We start from the raw sequence: 15,094 nt of genomic DNA on the forward strand, positions 1-15,094 counted from the left end.
TTATAACTTTTGGATTCGATGATGATACACTCGTAGATCAGATAAAAATTTTCTGAATGACATTGAAAGGTATGCATCGTAAATTTGATCTATTATTATTTAATTTTATATTTTGATATTAAAATTTTTTATATAACATATGCATAAGCATGATTTTTATGCTTACAATTAGTACTAAAATTATGTTTGAAATCAAATACTTTATATTTTTTTGTTAGTGTATTTAGCTCGTAAAAAAATGTTATTCAGTTTTAATTTATGATGCTTGAACGATTTATTTATATTATCAATCTATTTTTTTATTCAGTCCATCTTATCACCTATCTATTTATGAGTGATATAAGATTTCTCGTATTTGATTAATGGATCACTATAAATAATTTGTTATCGGTAATAATATTATTAAGGGCGATGAGCCATGCGGAGCAGCTGCATACCCAATGGAACGATCGTGCGGTGCAGCAATCCTGCAGCAGCTACACAACGTTGTTGCGTACGGGCAACTGTAGCAGTGCCACTACAGCGCTTGTCGGTCGCGGTCGGCATCCACTAGACAGTGAAGGCTATGTCGGTCGACACGTGTGCACGATCGTGCGGTGGGATAATCCGTGGATGGCGACAAGTCAGCAGCGCACTGCAAAGACGTTCCACTGGTGAGGAACCACGGCAGCAGGGAGTGGCGACCAGTGTGGTTTTCAGTCAGTCGCGTGAGGACAGCCGCTCCACCGCCGGCAACAACGGGTGGCGGGCGGCTTGAACCTGCTCCGAAGGATGATAAATAAGAGTTGGAAGGTGAGTTTCTTCCTACTCAGTACAGAAAAGTATTTATCCTCTTCACTAACTAGAGAGTATAGGAAGAGAGTATGATTGTCGACGGCTCTCTTTCGACCATCATTCTCGATGCAGAAAAGAGTGCCTTCTTCGGCATAATATAACCTGCAAGAGAGAGCTGTTTCCCTGCTCTGCTGTTCTTGTGATACAGGTCGTGTGTATCTACGCTGCTCGCTCTGCAAAACGTGGTGATGCATCGCTGCTACCATCACCATCCTTCATGGTGAATGCAATGACACGAGTTTGCTGTCTGAAGCATATCGACCTTCCAGTCTTACAGCTACAAGTCGAACTGCTACTTGCATGGTGGAGTCTAAAGCTTCAATTGCTTGAGCTGCTATTCAAGTAAGTCGTCTTAGTTCGTCATCTGACGCTTCCCTTCACTAAATTGATAGTACCCGGGAATGAACCATGATTACATTGGAAAGGTGGCTGTGGAAATGTAGCTTAATCTCTACCAAAAAAAAAAAAAAAATCTTACGACCAATCCTCATCATCTTTTCTTCTTCGAATTTATTCAATCTGTCCCCCCGGTCGTCTTTTCTTTCCTTCGCTTTTCTTTGGGGAACGACAGTCACTTATTGTCTGTAGCCACCAGAACATATACTGCTATATCTACAACTTGCACGGGCGAAAGGCATTAGCAATCAGCAATCAACGTTGCAATGTGCCGCTTCTCCTTCCTCTTCCTGGACATCCAATGCAAAGCTCTGTCTCAACCTCGGCATATTCACCAGATATGTCGTATGGAACAACTTCCTTGGAAGCAGCAGATGGTAGCTTATGTTGTAACTTGCATTTCAAACATCAACCATGTTATGTCAGTCAATATTGTCAAACCCTGGAAATGCTTTTAACAAATTTAAGTATCGGTACACTTTATTCAGACTGGTACTGCAATAACATGATCCACAAAAAGTTATGTCATTGGACCAATGTAATCAGAATCATAAATGATGGTAAATTGGCATACCTTTTCTCGTAGTAATGTGTTCTCCTCCGCTAGGGTGTTCTCCTGTGTTTAATTACAACATATAAGATAAGTTGATGATCAAATTATAGTAGAAAAAGATAGATGGCTTTTGTATCATTGGGCAGAATTGAAGCTAGCTACCTTCTGTTGAAGCTGCACGAGCTCCTCCTCTAGCAATTGATACTAAAAATAAATCATGTAAAAACAGTTCAGTTTATCTATGTTTTCAGAAGAAAATTAAGATTGTCCGGCGACTTGCCTTCTTTCCTCTAATTTTGCGTAGGCTTTGTTCTAGCTTGATCTCCAATTCACCCAGTTCTTCAATGGAAGATGACTCCAAATTCTCACCTAAGATCTTCCTACAGCATATAATTGGACTTAAAAAATCCCAAACTCCTCAAAATTAAAGTAGCAAGCAAGATGTTAAATCTTAATAGCAGAAAGAAAAAACCTAATCTTACCTTTTAGAGGCTTCAAGATGTTCAATCTTCGTAAACAAGCTTGCAGCTTCTTGTCTTGATGGCTTCAATTAGAACAATTAAGTTTAAGAGTTATATAGAGAAACAATTGCGAATTGTAGAATAATGGGCCGAAAAGCCATTTTAATTTAACACTTCATTGTGGATAAACCATTTCTGAATGTGAATTCTATCAAGAATTCATTTCATAAAGAACGTAATCCAGAAACAATCCTGTCAGAAACCATATATTTAACTAATTACCAATATTACTTTTGTAGATAAAAATTGGATCTCTTCTGCAATGTCTAACGGACGAAATCCCACTGTCATGATACCATCATGGTTTCAAGTGCACTTGACAACTTATTGAAAGTAAAACACCTTGCTTGACCACATAACTAACTCTTTTTTTTAATTTTCTTGACAAAAGTCAGTCATATTACCTACTTTGCCAGATAAAGACCCACAATTGCGTTCTGTTTGTCAAAATCCAGAAGCAGAGAACACGAGGAGCATAATAAAGAAGAGAAGAAATTTCTTTCAGAAAAGCAATTTCCCTGTCCTTGGATAAAAATAAGATGGAAAAGATCACTTGGAACCTTTTTTCTTTCTTTAAATATCACTCAAATTACGAAAATAATGGGCTTGAAGATGGATCAGATATAACTCTCTCTCTCTCTCTCTCTCTACCTTCTAGTTTGCACTGTTTCCCTTTTCTGTCCAACGCCGGGAAGACAAACTGTCATATGTGGAACGATTACAAAACGCCTGAAGACCCAGAAGAATGCAGTGTCATAAGGACTTCTTTGAATGCATAATTCTCAAGATCACGAATGTCTAAGATCATCTTCCAAATTGAATCATGAAATCTGTGTTCAAAGATTGTTCATTTAGAGTTTTCCCAGTAAAAAAAGGTTTGTTCTCTCTTTATCCCTAAATCGACTCGTAAATTCTTTCCTGAATAGAAGAAGATGCCTTCATCCAAACAGACACTGTGTGCCACTCTAAAGCTAGAAATTAAGATAAAACATGTAAGTTTATGGCAAAAGAAACATACTTGATTCTCATGTTCTATGGCACTGCTGCTGCTAGAAATTAAGATAAAACCTGTAAGTTTATTGCAAAAGAAATATACCTGATTCTCATGTTCTATGGCACTGCTGCTGTTACATTGTTTCGCATGTGCTTGATAGCGCTCAATAGTATCTCGCATGCTACAGCAATCAAGAAAAGATAAAAGCACGTCACCCTTTGCTACAGAACTGGGAGAGTAAAGATATGGAGAATACTGAATCAATGATAAATAATACACTTCACCATTGGAAAATCATTCTTGTAAAAGTTAAATGAGTCTATATGGAAGTAATTCATAGTAATTATACAAAAACTTGTATATGTGCTAATTTTTGTATTCATGCCCTGTCATGTCCTACTTTTATATACATACACATACACATACACATACACATACTCATATACATATACATATATATATATATATATATATATATATATGTGTGTGTGTGTGTGTGTATATACATGTATGTTTATGTATATACATACATATATATACACATATGTATACGTATATATATACATATATAAACATACATATATACATGTATATATACATATATATACATATATATGTATATATATCATATCATTGATCTCATATATATGCCCATAATTCATAATTCAATAGTTTAGTTTAAGCCATCCAATTCCACTACCAAAACTCATAGTTCCACTGACTGCATCTTAGGTTGGTTTCACAAGGTTTCACTAAATTATACTAAGGAGAATTATAGATTTGTTGATGGATGTGATGAATCAGTTAGGATTATTATTGCAATAAGAGATAAAAGCAGACACAAGAAAACTTTAATAGAAATAACAAATGGAGATCTGAATACTTTTAGTTTATCTATCAGATACTGTCCAATGGAAAAGCTTGGAAAAATTCTTTGCATTTCGAAAAAAAAATCTATTTCAATAGCCTCTGATAAATTACAGCAGATTTTAGGACCACATTTTTTTTTCAGAGGCATGTAAATGCTATTCTCCATTAAACAAGAAAAAAAAGTCTGCCAATGGTTTCAATAGCACTTAAGAAACAAAATCTGAAGACTCCTTGGTACCTAGTGCCACCTAGGAAAAGAAATGATATCATGATCAAGGCCTTCACCAATCAAGCATTGAAATTGAAATATGTAACTCGAGACTCATACAGTGCAAATCATTTATTTTGTAATTAATTTATTCAATAATGTTGGATGATATGAGATAGTAGGTCCAATAAGTTATGATGCTGGCATCGATCCAAAATTCAAATCCTTGATGACAATAGCTTTCCTAGTTAACTAGATTTATTTTAACAGGACAAATTGTGGATGATAGTTAATCACTCGAAATCCTACAATCTTTCCAGCCAAAGCTATCTCGACAATATCCATCTAACATGAGGATTTACCAAAATATTGTGTGCATAACAAGTCTGAGAAGATGCAATGGTGGTGAAAATGATACTTCAAAAACGTCTGCTATAATTTCACAACAAAAGCAAGATAGTCTGCATTGCTTAATTATAAATTGAATTAATACCTATATCCAATATGTTGATTTGGTAAATTTTGATTATAAATTCTGAAAAGTAGCAATTATTTTTCTGCATTTCATGTAAAATTTCATTTTAGCTATGATTAAGAATGGCAAACTCATACCAATGCTGTCACAGCAACTACAGTATATTTGGCTATCAAGATGCCAAGAATTATTTGTAGCTAACTATATCAAAACCTGACATAACTTTGAAGGATGCTAAGTCACTTATTATATAATTTTTTGATAGAAATATTGTTATCTCTTTTGATAGTAGTTTTTTGTTAGTCCCTTTGTCTCCACCCTTCTGACTTGTACATGCTATTATAGGTGTCATGAGCAATATAGTTTCACGATTTTCTCACCAAGCATTTTGGTTTATCACATGTTGTGAAACCGCTAACTAATGGCTAAAATAATCATCATTGCTTTTGTATTAACAAATAATTATTGTTTTATTAAAAATAATTGTCTAATACACGAGGCTCTTGTTGATGCAGGACTTTGAGAGGATCAATATATGATGTATTTCTCCTGCAAGTAATGAGGTTATTTCCACAATCAAATATTATACATTTGTTCCGGTAGAAGTAAGATTTATGAAAAAAACTTAAGTCAACGTAGTTGCATCTGGTTAAATAAGTCAATTGCTTGATCAACATAATCACTCCTGAATGGAGCAGCTAGGATAACCTTTCTAGAAGAAATGAACAAAACATGCCATATAAAAGTCCAAACTAAGCTTTTCAAACTGCTTTGAAATTCTAACTCTAATAAGTTTCCTATGCATATATCAGACTTAATCCCAAAATTTATTTAATTACTATTTCAATTTTGAGAGATGATTTCTCCTGATCCAAGGTTCATTGGTTTGAATGGAGCCGCTTCTATATCAAGTTGTTCCACCAACTATATTTTATTTGATAACAGAAAATGAAATCGATTATTTGTTAGCTGCTCGATTAGGTTGTTCTACAAAACTAAATTTCAGGGTTCTCAATTTCGATATGTACCATTTGATACAAGTGGTACGTATCAATCAGAGAGAATACTAGTATGCGGATAGTTTTCTACCGGGTGGTACCAATATTTTGATGTGTATCGAGTGATACGAGATCTGTACCGTACAATAACGATCAAAATCCGACCATTACCTAAGTGTACTAATCAGTATGCCCTAGATTTCGATCGTTACCGAGGTGTATCAGTCGGTATATCGAGGATTTCGACCATTACCGTGGCATACCAATCAGTATACCTCGATATTTTTGAATCGTTGTCTCCAGATATTTTTTGAGATTTTTTAGCTCTTTCTGGGTGTACAGTCAATACACCATGGTGTACCATCGGGACATCTTAGTGTGTACCATACTGAGCATGGCTCGATACACCAGTACAAACCAAAATTAAGAATCTTACTATATTTTATTTGATAAAAAAAATAAAATTATTTTTAATTAGTGGAGTAGGTTTTTTTTTCAAAGGGTTATAACGAAGATAAGATTTGAGACCAAATATCATGTGATAAACTGTCAAAAGTTTTACTAGCTGACTTGCTTAGTTCACATTCTCTACCAAATATAAGACACAAACGATCATCATGCCATTGGACTATGTAAAAAAGATATAACACAAATGTTACATACTTATAAGGTCTCAATTTCAATATATGGATCCAGTTACACTAATCTCGAATCTAATAAGAAATTGGATAGAGATGAATAGCCATATCCAACTCAGTAGCTTAATGGATCATGCTTTGAGGATCTAAAACTGAAAAATATAAGGTTTATGAGTTACAGGATATCAGGTCCTTTGGCACCCATTAATCTTTATTCACTGCCTCAGAAGATGGTGATATCATGTAAATGTTCTATTTATTTATCCAGCGGAAGATAGAATCATAGTTGTAATTCACATGGAATCACAGTTGAAGGAGCTGTTGGTTGAACCTCCATTTTCCTGGGTACTAAGGCCAGTCGGTCCATGTATTAGCCTACCCACAATATTATATCATAGTGCCAATTTACAAGTCCAATTCATACTTTTGTGGGGAAATTATCTAAAATACTGATAGCCCTATTAAAAATTGAAAATCTTATGCAGTAGGGACAGTAATCTTGATAAACATGAACCATACCAGCACATGGATTGTCTATAGATTGATAGAATGATTTAGTACAAATTATGGTTCCTATAAGATTGTCAAATAAGTTATTTTTAAACGTCAGATGCATCATTAATGTGACACAGCGGTTATAAAAGGATGTCCTTCAAGTCAGCATGGCTCACTTTATTTCCTCGCAATGTTGGGAAGAATCAAGAGTTTTAATTGGCAATAAATTCTCCACATAGTTGAAAGCTGTCATTGGCATTGATTATAGTTCAGAAACATGATTTCTAATTGATGTATATAATATGGGAAGAGAAAATCACATCTTTACTCTGCATGGAATTTGATCTTTCAAAAATCAAACCAAATCATAGAAAGAACTGATGAAGAAGATACATAAGACGGAGAGAACAATTTATGAAGGTGCTATGCTCATCGAGACTTTCAGAAGTATCCTTAGGTCCCTAAAGAATGTTGAAGATGTCAAGGAAGGAATATTTGACACTCAAAGATCAAGTACCATACAATGTATTCCCAAGGATCAAGGTTATGAAAATATAAAAAGGTGGATTATCAACAACACAAACAATCTAAAATTTTTCACTATGCTCACAACATATTCATTGAAGAGGCAAACACCAAGAATAGTATAAGGAACTTGGCATCAGTAGGAACATATTGTTCATGATAACACTAATAATTCGCATATTTGATGCACTTATCTAGAAACAACTGTTATCATCCTTCACTACAAGGTCCCTTCTTTAGCTTGAATTTCATGAAGGTCCAACTAACACAGAATTTTATTAAACACTTATCAAATGTGTTTAATATTGAATCAGCAAAGAAACAGTCCTATGGAAAAGATCAGTGGCCAAAAAGGCTTACGTGAGAATAGATAGATAGATAGATAGATAGATAGATAGATAGAGAGAGAGAGAGAGAGAGAGAGAGAGAGAGAGAGAGAGAGAGAGAAGCAAACAACTAAGCCTCAAGCCTGCAACTTTTCAGTTTATCAGGCTGTAAACCAAGTTGATCTCAGTTCAGAACAGAATTCAAAGTGCACATTCAAACAAACGAGCGTGAGACCAACCGAGTTTACTCGCTTCCGACCTTGTGACTTATAAGATCAAGATTAACTGATAACATTCAAGATTAACTAAGTCCAAGATCAGTTCAAAATCTATCAAGCTGAACTTGCATTGAGCTAAGTCATCAAGTCCAAGATCAGTTCAAAATCTATCAAGTCCAAGATCAGTTCAAAATCTATCAAGCTGAACTTGTCGAGCTAGCTTGACATCATCTAGGTCTGTAATTGTTTATGCACATGTTTGAGAGGCATCAATTTTTACTCATTTACTTTTATGCATTTTTTATGCACATGTTTGAGAGAGATGATGTCGAGCTAGCTTGACATCATCAATTTTCACTCACATCAGTGTTGTATGCTATTATGTTTAAAGGAATGCTTTTGGTTCTATTCTCAATTTACTTTCGGTTATATCGAACCTGAAGTGTACAAATGGATTTTTCAAGCAAAGTTCGTCTGATGACACCAAAGCATGTGACTAAAATTGGCGCAAGTCTAGGTTGTTATTGGTTTTCCTAAAGTTCTCTTAAATTAGACTCGAGAAGTGTTCTAGTTATTTAGAGGTGCAAGGCTACTGTCCCTGACCCCTGGGTACCTAATAAAATCATCAACTCTTTCAACGAAATAAATTGAAATATTTGTTTTATATGTGCCTTTTGATCAGCTTAGTTCCTAGGTTTGCATATACATACATGCATGTTACGGAACAAGAAACATTGCCATCTTCTTTTCTTGTTGCTATTTAATCAGGTCTTACAATTCATTTTTCTATACCAATCAAGACCTAATATTTGTAATTTGATATCTAAAGTCTAACCTTGAAGGGACAAGCTTCAGATAGGGTGTGGCTTTATACATGCAACTTACCATTTAGAATCTCTGAATGGTATGGAGTTGGCATCCACTTCTATCATTATAAGTGCACCCAACCTAAGAACATCATGCTGCTTAGGTCTTAAATTGGGATGTAATTTGGTTCACGATTACCTTGCAGCTACATGGATTTGAAAGATGAATCCCCAACCCTACATCTTTTGATCATATAAAAGTTCTAAATTCTATGGAACCTATAATTGAATCATATTTGCATCAATGTCTAGGATGAAGATTATATAACTTATGCTGATGAATGAGTGCTAGCAAAAATAGACTAAGAAAATTATTTTAAGCCTCAACAGTTTTGGATTCGGTTAAATTTATAGAAGGTAATTTTTCGCTAGATGAAAGATGAAGAAAAGATAGAGAGAAACAGCAGCTGAAGGATCTAGCAAGTGATATAATCAATTAATAAGTAGGAAGACACCCAACATTTTTCAAAACTTCACACACGAGTGCTAAGATGCATAACAGATACTTTTACCTTCACAACAAATTGAAACAATTTTGTGTTCTAAACAAACTGATAAATGCATATACTTATTTTATATTTTAGATAGCTGTTCCACAAATTTATGACTGAAGTAATTTTATGATATAATAGAATGCATATTAAACTTTCCTAGTCTACCATATCAAACATATTCAATCTTACTACAACTGAAGTGTAAATAATCACTACTTTTTATATTCTCAGATATAGAAATCATCATTTCATACGATAATGAAAAGGCTGTCTGTGGAATAACTGGCTTGCACATTGAACCCTATACAAACCAAAGTTACAAGCAAATGCTCCATGTGAAAGTACTAAGTAGTTGCAAGGTACTAGTAAAAGACAATAAAAGAAAATTCATTGTTTTCGGTCTGAGAACACTAATGTCATTGTACGCAAAGGTACAACATAAGATTACTCGTAGATATGCTAACATCCTCCACAAGTCCTTGTGTTGTAACTGACTGAGAGAAAACTAGCTTCTCTTAAGCTGTGGCACAAGTCCTTTTCTTGTTCCTAAATAAACGGCTTGTTTTCTTTCTTTTTGCTTCTTTCCTCGGTAGTTCTCATATGCATAGTTATCATAGGGAGTCTTGTATCGGTGAAGTTCTAATATGATATCCATTATCTTTCCTTCCTGTGGCGGAGGCACCCGTACTACAGCTACACTATTTTATGCGCTGGTACGAGTGTAACTTGATAAAGCTTTTTCTCAAAGGGAAAAGAGGTTGAATCCAACCGAAGAAAGCATTTCAAACAGAAGAGCGAGTACGTACGTACTTCATCCTTAAGCAGATAGCTTTACCATTTGAGAGAAAAGAAATGATAACAGAAGAGATTCGTCCGGTGGGAAGCCAAGCAGATCGTAGAACCAAGCTGAAGAAAATGAAGAAAAATATAGGTATCGCGAGGTTGGAAAAGAGGAAATCGATAACCTAACGAAGTTTCAGACGACCGAACTAAGATCGAACGGAAATAAGGGTTAAGGGAAATATGGGATTAGTAAACGGCATCGGATTATAAAGGATGAAGGAATAAATAATAGGGTTCACGCGACCAAGGCCTTAGGCTCGAAGCACTTGGCTGGTTTTCGAGGTCGATCATGAGGAAGAAGAGAACAATACAGCGAAAAATAGGAAAAGAGGATGGAGGAAAAGCAGGACCTGGAGCTGGCGAACTCGTAGAGCTTCCCGCGGGCGGAGAAGATGATGAGGCCGATCTCGGCGTCGCAGAGCACCGACAGCTCCAAGGCCTTCTTCAGCAACCCGTTTCTCCGCTTGGAGAAGGTCACCTGCCGGCTGGTCGCGTTCTCTATCCGCTTCAGCTGCGTCTTCCCCCTCACCATCGTCGCCGTCGCAGCCACCCACCCACCTACGCCAAGATCCCCAGCGATAACCAACCACACGAAGGAGAGGGGGGGGAGGGTTGGGGAGGAGGAGGAGGACGAGGAGGAAGAGGAGGAGGGCAAGGGAAGAGATGAGATCTCACCAAAAATGGCAAAGACACTGGATCGGGGAGTCTTCTTGCGATCGAGCAGACGACTCGGAACCACCGTGTTTTTCCTTATTCGTTCCTCTTTGCACATCCCAAAAGAAACTTAAAGGAGCGGAAAATGAGGAAAAGGGGAAACCCTCGTTCCGTTCCGATTAAAGGTAAAAACACGAGTCACATTTTTTCGCCTCCTCCTCTAATCGTGGGGTTGTTACAATTTGGGAGTGGCGGTGAAGGTGTGAAGGTAAACCGAGGACGACTCTCTTTCTATCTTTCGTCCTCCACCTCTGGTATGCATCCGGGTGGGTCGGTGCGGTGGTGGGGCCCGCCGGTTGGGACATGGGGCACCACCTCGTACAAGAGTCGTAGGAACCCGCGGGCCGGCGCCGCAGGTACGCGTCCGTACTCTTCGGCCCCTGATGCACCGACACGTAGGCGTACCGGGTTGCCTCTCGCCCAATGGAGAGGTCGGGCGACGAAAGCAGGACGCAGCGAGTCACGTGGCCCCTCCTCCTCCTCCCCTTCATTTACCCGCCCCTCGCCCCAGCCAAACCCACCTCCAACTCGAGTTCGCTCTCCTTGGGTTAGGATCCTCTCCAATCCATGCCGCCACCCTGTCTATAACACTCACCCCCCCCACCCTCCCCTCCCCCAATCTGCCGTCTACCGACGGCTGAGATGTGATACGAGACCGAGTGCTGTCCGTGAAGCGGCAGTACAAATTGCAGCGCATCTCCTCCCGGCAACCAAACATAAGAGAAGTTTGTCTCCATACACGGGAGTGTTAGGTCGACCATCGCGACGCCTTCGGCTCTCTCTTTCCCTCGAAGAAGGCCAGTGTGCGCGCCACGAGTTCCGCCTCAGTATGTCACGTGAACGGCACGTGAGAGTTCCAGTACATGCTGTCAAATCGATCGGTGGACCAGTTGGGGGTAGAAATCAAATCAATGGATGCCTCGATTGCAATCGAGTGGTTGATGTGGGGGCGACGTAGCGATATAATATATGCTACTTCGGTGACGTCGCCTGTCCTGCCCATCATCTCACCGGCGGGTCACTTCAGGGACCACAACTGAGAGTGTTTTTTCCACCACCGTTTATGTTGCTGCGAGTGAGACGGCATGCGGATTGGATGAGACGGCAAGATTCGGTTCGAGCGTGGAGGTGACATTTGGGTCATCGGTGCGCGGGAGGTGGCAGATACCACCGGGTCAGCTCCCCGTCCCAATCTCAAAGGCTTAGAGGGGTTAGGTGAGCATGAGGATGGATCACTGAGGTGGAGGTGATTTCTAGGGACGCTTAAACTAAGAAAACAGGGCCATTGGGCTATATAGAACGTTGCATATAAAATATAGGATAATTTTCTTTATATTTTGAATATTTTTTTAAATCATACTCCTATTTTGATTCTTAATCATATCTTTTAATTTAAAAACTTTTCAAATTGACCCTCTTTTATCATTATCATCGTCATCGCCTTCGTCATTACCTATGCTTTTCCCTCTCATTCCTCGTTATACATATTTTTCTTCTCCCTTGTCTCTTTCATCCTCCTCTCCCTTTCCTCCATCAACTCATCCTTCCTTCCCGCCTCGTCCCCCTCGTGGATGGTGAGCAATGAACAAAAAACAACAACGATGGGCAACAAACGTCAAGGAGTGGTAGGGATAATTTTGATATTTTTAAATTAATAATATGATTTAAAAAACTAAAATATAAATATCTTTTACAAAAATCATCTTGAAATATATATGTATTTATTATATGTACTTGTATGGGTGAATTTTATGAAAAAAATAATCTTTTTTTTATTTTTCCAAGATATGTTGATTTTTTAAGTTTTTAAGAGTATTTTTATTTATCATAATTCCTGATATATCATCCTAACAAGATAATTAAACAAGATATGGTTAGATCATATGGATTGATCGAATCCTCATGTATAAAATTTAGTATAATTCAATTATACTATTTTCGACATCTCCATATATTATAAGTTTATTCAAAAATATTATAATTGAGAGAAAAATAATTTAAAATTCAATCGAAACCAGTTTATATATAAAAATTTATTAAAATAACAATAATGTTATAATAATATTAAATCTAAATAAAAATATCACATTACATAGAGCTCAACAATAAGAAAACATCATTCATTCTATCCTTTATCATTTGATCTCGAAATAAGATCATAAGGCATCCATTTGTACTTCCATGAAAATTTATTTTTAAAAAATAAAAAAAAAATATTGGTGAAATTGATTGAAAACAATTTTCATTACAAACGAAGACATCATTGATGCATTCATTAAATGTGCAATCCCTTTCTGTCTATTCTTTGCTTTGTCCACGTCTCCAAAACCTAATATAGACTATACCTGACCTTGTGAGTCTCTCTCTCCTCCACCCTCTCCTTATCAGCTCATGGAAATCAACCTGCTGCATGTCAAATTGCCTTGACACTTGTCTCTCATGGATCCTTAAAATTTGTGGGATGGATTTATTTGATGTCTTCACTAGCATTTGACTCACCCTATGGGATGTGTGTGTGTGTGAGAGAGAGAGAGAGAGAGAATCTGGGCACAGAGGACCCAATCATTTAGCTGCAGAAGTAAAAGACTTACCTGGGATAAAGATGCATTAAAGTCTTCGTCTTGCATTTCCTACAAACGATGAAACAAAAAGTGCCACTTCTTTTTGTTACACTACTTTGGTTGAACTTTTAACCCCCTTTTGGCTTCATTAGTATCATAGAAATTTTCACTCTTTAGCTTACATTAGATATGGTATTTATCGATGTTGTCTTTGTGGTAATATTGTGAGAGGAGGGATGAGAATTCCTTAATATCGAAAGGATAAGTCATACAATTAATAATAATAATAATAATAATAATAAATTAAAAAATAAACATATGTTCGATGTGATTTGATATTCAAAGTATAAGTACTCGTAATTAACTTTAGTTTAAATATAAATCACTTATACTTCCTCTCACATAAACGTCTAAATATTTATATGATTATCAAACTCTAATTTTCAAGATTTGTTTTACCGAAGCATAAAAGTCTTTCCATACTTCAATTCTTTTGGTTTTTCTTCCAAGAACAGTGACCCATAAATCTAAAATATATTTCTCACCCACCACAAATTCTCAGTTCCAAGAACGATTACTTACGCTAACCAAATCCATCATTCTCAGCTTCATCCAGGAATGTTTCTTCTGTGGAGAACTAACTATTTGTGTTTGGCAGGTCATGCAAAAACAGCACTGACCCACAGTTTTGGCACTGCGTATCATCTTATATTTAATTCTTCAATCAACACATGATGTGGTCTTGCTGTTGCGCACCAAGTGATGTTGGGTGTATCATCGAGACAAGTTAGTACTGACCTCAATTTTAGTTTTGGCATGTTGAGCCAAAATGAGTAGTACTCCATTGGCATTTGGATCATACGAATTGTGTCCTTTTTAATCCCCTCTTGGAAATGTTTGCCACAAAAGATGGTTCAAAGGACATCATTGTTCATCTCTTGGAATTGTCACTTCATTTCTTCTTCCTTTGTTTGTATATTAAAAATATTAGAGACCAATATTGTAATAGATTTTAACACGTTGTCTCGAGTGTTGTAATCTCTAATATATAATAGATCCATATTCTTCATGTATAAATTCAACTACTCAACAACAATCTTCAAATTCTGCTCTATCCCATTTCCAAAATATCAATATTTAGCTGTACTATTTGATTGGATTTTGGTAACATGTGTCTTATTTCTTATTTTGCTTTTCTTTTACATGTATTATACAAAAGTTTAAATTGGTGTTGGTGAGCTGCCTAATTCATTAGTATCTCTTTAATATCTATATTTAAATTAATAAACAGAGATGTTTATTTTCATAACAAATATATAAGGAAAACAAAATTAATAATGCATTAGAAAGCTTTATTTGATTTGTTTTATCAAATAAAATAGTATGGAGAATTGAAAAGAAGAACAAGAAAGAGGCCAATGTGTTTATTGGAGGCCACAACTTGGTTTAAGTTTGATTGGGTTGGAGTTGCTGCCAAGCCCATCAGAATTGGTGCCGATCAAGTCAAGTTGGATCACCGCCACCGTCTGATTCGATCCACGAATTAGATCAATAATAGAGTTAAT

The 15,094-nt window shown here is 36.6% G+C and overlaps 1 protein-coding gene across 1 annotated transcript; it reads right to left on the reverse strand.

Annotated features, from left to right (window-relative positions):
* Nucleotides 1-1,138: 1,138 nt before the first annotated feature.
* On the reverse strand, nucleotides 1,139-11,158 carry LOC103976382 (MADS-box protein SOC1-like). The gene is made up of 8 exons (XM_009391579.3): nucleotides 10,930-11,158; nucleotides 10,605-10,812; nucleotides 3,401-3,479; nucleotides 2,266-2,327; nucleotides 2,064-2,163; nucleotides 1,946-1,987; nucleotides 1,805-1,846; nucleotides 1,139-1,623 (listed from the first exon to the last, which is right to left on the reverse strand). Exons 1-8 carry the CDS (start codon nucleotides 11,024-11,026, stop codon nucleotides 1,486-1,488), a joined length of 768 nt encoding a protein of 255 aa, XP_009389854.1. The 5' UTR covers nucleotides 11,027-11,158; the 3' UTR covers nucleotides 1,139-1,485.
* Nucleotides 11,159-15,094: the final 3,936 nt, after the last annotated feature.

Source organism: Musa acuminata, chromosome BXJ1-4 (genome assembly GCF_036884655.1).
Source record: "Musa acuminata AAA Group cultivar baxijiao chromosome BXJ1-4, Cavendish_Baxijiao_AAA, whole genome shotgun sequence".
In the NCBI taxonomy this organism is placed as follows: domain Eukaryota; kingdom Viridiplantae; phylum Streptophyta; class Magnoliopsida; order Zingiberales; family Musaceae; genus Musa; species Musa acuminata.